The 8134-nt window shown below is 30.9% G+C and overlaps 1 protein-coding gene across 5 annotated transcripts in view; it reads right to left on the bottom strand.

Annotated features, from left to right (window-relative positions):
- Nucleotides 1-733: 733 nt before the first annotated feature.
- Nucleotides 734-8134, bottom strand: part of LOC106462797 (thymidylate synthase-like) — a 28092-nt gene continuing 20691 nt past the window's right edge. For all 5 annotated transcript variants that reach the window (XM_013922759.2, XM_022390142.1, XM_022390141.1 and 2 more), the window contains 3 exons: nt 3859-3959; nt 3584-3730; nt 734-1522 (listed from right to left, as the gene is read on the bottom strand). In XM_013922759.2, coding sequence (XP_013778213.1) covers nt 1385-1522; nt 3584-3730; nt 3859-3959 — 386 coding nt within the window. In that variant the 3' untranslated portion in view covers nt 734-1384. The remainder of the gene's footprint in view (nt 1523-3583; nt 3731-3858; nt 3960-8134) is intronic.

The following is an 8134-nucleotide window of genomic DNA, read 5'->3' on the forward strand; positions in this document are numbered from 1 at the left end:
TTTGCATGTTTACATGGAATGTACAAGGCTGGAGAGATGCTTAAATCTGTTACCTTGTGAAGTAATTTACCAATGGGTAACATGAGCAGAATTTATATATTTGAAGATTTTGTTGCTTAAGTATAGTGTTATTTCAAGCAGGATAATAGTATTTTTTTTTCTTGCTTCAGTATCTATGGTAAGTTGAATAGGCTAAATAGTTTTCCATCAGATTGATCATTCTTAATTTCTATTTCAAAGAGGTGTTACAACATAATAAGAATTTTGGTTGTGTGATTAATAAAGAATACTAGATCAACTTTCATAATCAATTGGGTTTTCAAAACAAGATAATTATTTAAAACATAAGATTTAGTATTACCCAGAGTTTCGTTTATTTCAAGTAGGTTTTATTGCTTAACATTACTTATATTAAGCTTTTTCATAAACTATTTCTTACATTTTAAAATAAATTACTGCATGGTACTACAATTATTTAATTACATTTAAAAAAAAGTTCCAATCTTTAAAATCTAAAGATGAGCAAGTTTAAATAAGTGCGAGTGCTACTTGAAAATAAAAAAGGTAATTTAATTTACTGAAAAGTATTGAATACATAATATAACCTATAATTATTACAAAGAAAAATTTTGTAAACTATTAGAAGATTAAATATCTTGTCATTTGCTCATACTTGAAGATCACGAGAAAATAGAAATATTAAAAATGTTGTTTTTTGCAGATAACTATAGAATAGTAATTTATTCTTTTATTGGTGTTCTTTAATAAAATACAGCTTATTAAGTACGTTTATTTCACGATGTATACAAGTGTAACTTCCTAATACAAAATGAAATTTTCACAACAAATTCTCATCCAAAATTTGTCTTACGCTCCTTGAAAAAAAGTTTTCACCTTTCAATATCTTGTTCCTAAAATATGCACTTTTACTGCTATAGAAATATTAGTTTTGATGAAAAGTTAAAAGTATATGAATGCAGCAATAAAATATAAAACTGATGTTTTTGTACGGACTTTACATTTTATTTGTACTGGTTTGTATCTACAATGAAAAACAAAACAAAAACTAATTTACAAAGTTTACCATACCAAAAATTTATAAAATTAAATTATTGTTATTATTATTAGTGTGGACAAAATTGATCAAAATTAATTTAAAAAACAAAACAAAATTAATAAAAATGAATAATCTTTCAGATCGAAATATTAAAAATAAAATGATACAAAGGGAGACTAAACATGAAACCTGAGGTACCACCTGAATATTAAATGAAAGTTATAAAAAACAGTATGAACGCACCAAATATTCTGTATATTACGGATTATGATCAAGATCTATGATACATTGAAATAAAACCTGTGTTAAAGAAAAAAGATCAAAATATCAGATGGACATGTCCATCTTTATCTTAGGATGGGGGCTGTAATCAACCACCTCAAAATCTTCATAGCGAAAATCATCAATTTTTTCAACTTGTCTTCTGATGTACAACTTTGGGAAAGGCCGTGGCTTTCGATTCAACTGAAGAAAACAAAAATAAAACAGTGAAAGAAAATATTAAGGCAACCCCCCCCCCCGAAACATGTAAAGTTTCTTCTCCATTATTTTGTATAAGGGTATCTATGATTGAATTGTGATAATTTTCAAAATTACAGAAATATTTCAAAGTTTTGCAAAACAAGTAAAATATTTAGAAAAAAAGAAGATACATTTTTAATATCAACTTAACTTTTACACATTTACAAATTCACATTTTTCACAAAAAACACTAAAGTCATACAAAAGTAAAGAAAACCTCTACATACTAAAGAGGGAGGACTTGTACTTCAAAAGTATTGCACTATATCAAAAATTAATGAAATTTGAAAAGATTAGAAAAAAAAAGTGAAGTCAGGTTCTTGCTATTAATCTACTATGTCTCAATTTCTACCACTCATTTCTTAACACTGAATATCTCTAAGGCAGTGTTTCTCATTCATCAGTCCACGGACCAATGCCTGTCTGTCACAACTGCATTGCCAGTCCATGGGTTTTTATAAAAACAAATATCTTACAGAACATACACCAGTAAGTCATAATGTTTTTTTGTTGCACTTGCATTTTAGTGATCTATGACAGTCAGATTTCTCACTTTCAAAATCGTCAAGATAATTGGGAATAAGGTCATTTGCCTGGCTCAGAAGTTCTTCCAGTAACATTCTAGCTTGCTCAGAAGTAAAGCCTATCAGAATTAGTGGACATGGTCATTTTCGTTTCAAAATAAGGGTTAAAAACACTCGCGTAAATCACTGAAAACACGTCCTTCTTCTATCAAATCGCCACTCAGATTGAAGATATTTCATTAACGGAACTAGTTCTAGTTTTAGATTGAATATATAAGGCATTCAAAATTTGGGATTGATCGTTAAACAGAACAAGACCTACATGCTGATATATCAGCAGCTCATCCAAGTAGGAAAACAAAACACACCGACATATCGCCTGCTCGGAGACACAAGAGTTAAGTAGACATCTTAACTGATTTTTGTAACATATAAAGTAATTTAAATCAATGTAGAAAGTTACTTATACGATTTGGGAACCACAAGTTTGACAGACTAGTACTGATGACCATAATCTTCTTAGCATTCTCTAACCGTTTCTTAACAACAGGTTTGCAGTGATTTTTTCTTTGAGATAAATTTTTCATAGAATAGCTATGTCAGTGTTGTTCCATTCCTCTTAGACAAATTTCCATATGTTATCTAATTAATTTCTAAATTCAATTAATTTATTACTTAAATAGACCAAAGGCATCAAAGTCGACTGGGTTCCAACTGGGTGATTTGATAGGTAGATATGTAAAGTGAGATTGCCGCAATTCCAATTTTTTCAGCTACCTGTCTCATGTAGCTGGAAGCTTGTAACGTTTTGGTTTTAGAGCTTTCACTACATTCAAGTCCTTGTTTATTATCTTAATACCATGAAGAGATATGTCCAGTTTCATTACAATGGATAGGAGGGTTCTCTTACAACTTTAGATTTCATGTCAGGGATAAAGGTGTTGTTCCAGATTAGCTTTGTGTATAGTTTTGGATCTCACTGATGTTCTAAATGCTTTGCCCTTTGGCTTTAAGTCATTTATTAATACTACAATAAGCAGTTCATAAAATCCCTCCAGCCACAATCAAGTTTTGGAGGCAAACAAAAGTAACCAATACGTTATTCCATCGGGAGGGGGGCAATTACAGGATTATTTACTGATTATGTAGACGCATGTAAACTACCTCCTGTTCCCTGCAAACCTTGGGATAGTGCCAGAACTATGACCATATGATAGACCAGTATCTGTTCTGCATATAAAAGTAAACTATGTTGATCAGGTTTGTAAAATTAGTCAAAATACAATTAAACCTCTTTAAAATTATATTTAAATATGTGCTTTTCATTTGTTAGTTGTGAATCAAAAAATTTAACTAAAATTTACAACAAAGATATGGCAAGAATATTATGTTCAAGATGGTGATATATTAGTAAATACATAAGAAAATCTACATAGATTTTTTAACACTAACTTTAAGTACCTAATTTATATTTAATTACCTGTATTTTCAAAGCATCAATGTGGTTTAAGTAAACATGGGCATCTCCAATAGTATGTACGAAATCTCCTGGCTTCAAACCTGTTATATGGGCAATCATGTATGTCAGAAATGAATAACTGGCAATGTTGAAAGGAACACCAAGACCCTGTAAAATAAAAAAAATAATTTATATTATTTGAAACATTTTCTAAAAAAAAAAAAAAGCTCATCTCCTGACTTCATTTACTGTGTATATTTTGATCTTTATTGCAATTTAATATAGATATATCTTACCATGTCTCCAGAACGCTGATAGAGTTGACAAGATAGTTCACCATCACAAACATAAAATTGTGCCAAACAGTGACATGGAGGCAAAGCCATTTTTCCAAGATCTAGAAATTACAATGACAAAAATTAACCATCAAATTCTCAAAGCACAATATTTATAATTCAAATCGTTTAATATGCTGTGGGCTAAAGATTTCTAATAGGTCTGGAGATTCACATCCGTTTCACAACTTTGGGGGACAAACAGAAACATTGATTTTTTGGTAATTTGGGGGGGTGCTGATTTAAAAAAAAATGTAATGTTCTGGATCCTAAAATTGTGCATTAATGTCCAGAGAGTTTCATATTAACCCTTTGTTTGACACTGACTTGAGGCTTTTCTGACTATGATCTAACACCAGAAAGAGGGTTATAAGGGCAATTTCAGGATGTTGACTCACAAATGGACCATTCTGGAGTATTCTGAATAAGATTAAAAATTTTGTTCCAACCTGTTTTACATTAACACTTTCTATGGCAAACAAAAATTGTACATATAATGCAAAATAAGCGATATTGGCAATGGAACATTCTATATTCAATGTCATTTTGCAAAGGTTCTCATCCAGCTTTTAAATATCTAATTTTTTTTTTGTTTGCCACATGTTTGAGATTTATAGAATGTTTGTGGCAATTAATCTACCAGTAAATCATCTACATCATTTCCATGGATGTTTCTGACATTCTCTTTAACAGGCCTATTGTCAAAGTGTTTATTCTATATATGTCTCTCCTTCGTTGTTTATTTTTTCATGACTACTGTTTCACATAAGTCAATGAATGCCTCCTCATGAGACTTGTCTACCTCAGCAGATGATACCAGGCATCTAGTATATGCCTTACAGCATGATTATAGTATTGAGTTTCTTTGGCTATTAGGTCAGTATGTCTAATTTTCAAAAGGATCTTCTCATGCTGCTTCATATCTGCAGCTCTTTTCAGGGCATGTTCAGCTTCACATGTGACACATGATGTCAAACTCTCTGCTTTTCTTTTCTGGGTGTACCCATTTGTTACAAATCTCATGATTTCATTGCAATTCGAACACTCTTCAAGAAAGATTTAAACGATCGTGCCTACCAGTCTCTATACTAGCAGTACATGGTTTAACATCAGGACTAATTCCAGTAGAAGGTAGATTGGTTGACCTTTTTTGATCCAAGTGCTGACCGTACCAAAGGTTTGGGCCTGGGCTGCTCCAGCCCTGAAGTAGCAGAACCATCAGTTATCTTTGGGAGACTGGCTGCATTCTTAGCTGTCTCTAACCGTTTTTTTGGCACTCACTATTCTTGTTACATCTGTAACTTTAGCACAGCACCTGCGATGGTACCCAAAGCCTAGTCTTTCAAAACTTTTCAAACATGCAACACAGGATGAATTACCAGAGTCAGAGAATGGGAACACATGATCAGCACTGTCCTGTTTTCAAAGATACAGCAATATCTCTCTCCCTGCTGTCTAGGGTAAACCATTGTTTAACACATTCATAAATTTTCTTGAAACTTGTAGGTGAAAGCCTTGTAAAGTTACTTTCTTCTTACACAATAACATGAACACAACAGCTCATGGAGGCTGCCATGTTGAAACAATGCATCAGTGTAATCCGTTAATTGGTAATTCAGAGACACCTATGAGTCAAATGTGTACGTTTTTAATTAATTACAAAACAAAGACTTTAGATGGAAAAAAATTAACATTTTTCAAATGCCTATTACCAATTTATGTGCACATATTTTTTCCAGAACATTAATTTTTGCAACATTTGGCAACTGGTCTACATATTATAACCTAAAAATATTGGTTTCCTTCAGTTCTCAAACGAAAGTAAACATTTTCTGCCTATGGCCCATGGACTATAGGAGGTATGAATGGATGATTTTATAACGTCTTTAATGGAAGGGTAATAACAGACTCACGTTATCTTACACATTATGTAAAGAAATATGCTACACTTTTTTCTTTTAGTATTATAATTCATTAATACCCCCTTTTACATCATATTCATAATAAATATTTTATAAAATAACTTTTGTAGAGAAAACACTGACAACATGAATTACTTTTTTTCTCTTGATTAGAAGAAGATAAAAAATGCTACTGTTACATCTGTATATTTGTATAAAGATGAGATAATATTTGAATTTTGTAGTGAGTGAATTCTACATCTGAATGCAGAATTTCTGACTAGTATTAGCTGATTTTTTTATAGGTATTATGAGGTTGGACTTATAATCCAAAGAATTTCAGTAAAAATTGATGTTTGTAAAAAAGCTGCAAAATTAGCAAATTTTTAGTTTTATTGGAATGCTCAGAGGAATTTAAATAATGTTTGGTATTTACATTTGAGTTTTTTCATGGCCAAAACATTTAGTTGCTGATGTACAGTTGGGGTAATATTGCATAGGGTTTAGCAACACTAACCATTTAAAACTAAAGGAATAAAATAGTATAGTTTCAAAGTATGTTAAACTGATCAAGAAAGTTTGTAACAGACAAAGTGACAACTCTAGGGTAGAGAACATGCAAAAATCACTAAAATTTGCAGCTAAAACAATGGTAACAATATAGAGATTTGCAAGTAAGTTCTATTAACGTGTAAAGTTTTGATATAAATGACTGCTCTGGTTGCAACCCTTGATGTTAATATTCTGGACCTTTTGCAATGATGCATGCAGAGGTTTTTGATGATAATAACAATGAACGATACTTACAGTTGTAGAATTCACAATTTGGTAATGTTTCTAGCATTTGAACAACATATTGCCCAAACTAAGTTTTGATATTTATATATCATATTATCAACAAACACACTATTTATATTTTGAAACTTATTTTGATACTTTTTTGTAATTTTATTATTGACACTATTATACTAAGTTTAAATTCTGGAATACACCTAAGTAGTAACAGTAACATTCTTTGGGACAAACATAATTAGTAAATACAACACGTGCTGCACTTAATGACAACTTTAATCAAAATCATGAAAATAAAATAAGTGATGTAAAAGATATAGCGTTGGACAAATTTTTTATTCACAACATAGTTTAGGTTCTAATAATAATTAAATTGGTTTCACTTGTCTTGGTAATATATTCTTTGGTACCAATTATACCTAGAGTATAAATTTGCCCTACCCTGTACTACATAGTTTGCATACACATATATTTTTGGAATTGGTAGCAAAAAAATCAACATGGTGGTGCACACAAATTCTGCAGGTAAAATACTCCTCTTATAATTATAGCTGTATAAAAAAATATATATTGAATAAAATAAGAAAACTATTAGTGATCGAAGTTTTATAACAAGTATGACATTTAAAAAAATTCAGAAAGTTGACCTTAATGACCAAACAAGTTTCTAAAACACTTATTCAGCCCTCTCTGAGGTTTACATTTGGTGAATGAAATCTTCAGTATCAGCCGAAGCACAGACTATCCTCACTCCAGTTATGGAGTCTTTCATGGTATGACTGTCAGTGCAAAGTCCAGATAGCATGGCACCATCTCTTAATTTAGAACCTTTAACCACAGAGGCAATAGGTCAACCTACTGCTATTTTTTGTGTGTATGTTATTTGGTTATTAATAATTATTTTGTTTCATTTTTTACACCAAGTTCCAAATGTAAAGAAGTAGGGATTGTGCTTTCAACATAAAGTGGAGATTAAGACTGTCAATTGCTACTCAACACCACAGCAACAGGACAAACAAAAACAACCCCATCTTAGCTTTAACATCCAGGTGTATAATTTAACAAACCAAGCAAACCACTGCATTCTCAAAGTAACTCAAAATTAATTAAAATATTTACATAAAATGAGGAAAAATATTAATTTTTAAAGTACAGTCATTGAGAATAAATGATATAAAAGCTTAACATGAGATGTTTTTTGTGTTTCTAATTAAATTTAATATTGTTGAATATATTTATATACATTTTTAACCCTGATGTTTAGTAACAGTAATCACGTCTAATACTGTTGTTACATAGTATCTTCCCAGATGATAATTTCTTAACAGTTAATGAATAAGCCAACTAAATTACTATCTTAAATATCTGCTTAACACTAGAGAATATGTCTACTATCTTTCGATGACGAGGAACCCACTTTGAGACTAATAATGGTTGGAGATGGCTTGAATGGGTAATGAAGAAAACTTTAATATAAGTTTAACATAACAGCAAATGTACAAGGTTTTTGTCATCATCAGGTATCTTGTCGAAACGTTGTACAT

This window comes from Limulus polyphemus, unplaced genomic scaffold, assembly GCF_000517525.1.
Source record: "Limulus polyphemus unplaced genomic scaffold, Limulus_polyphemus-2.1.2 Scaffold1254, whole genome shotgun sequence".
NCBI lineage: Eukaryota > Metazoa > Arthropoda > Merostomata > Xiphosura > Limulidae > Limulus > Limulus polyphemus.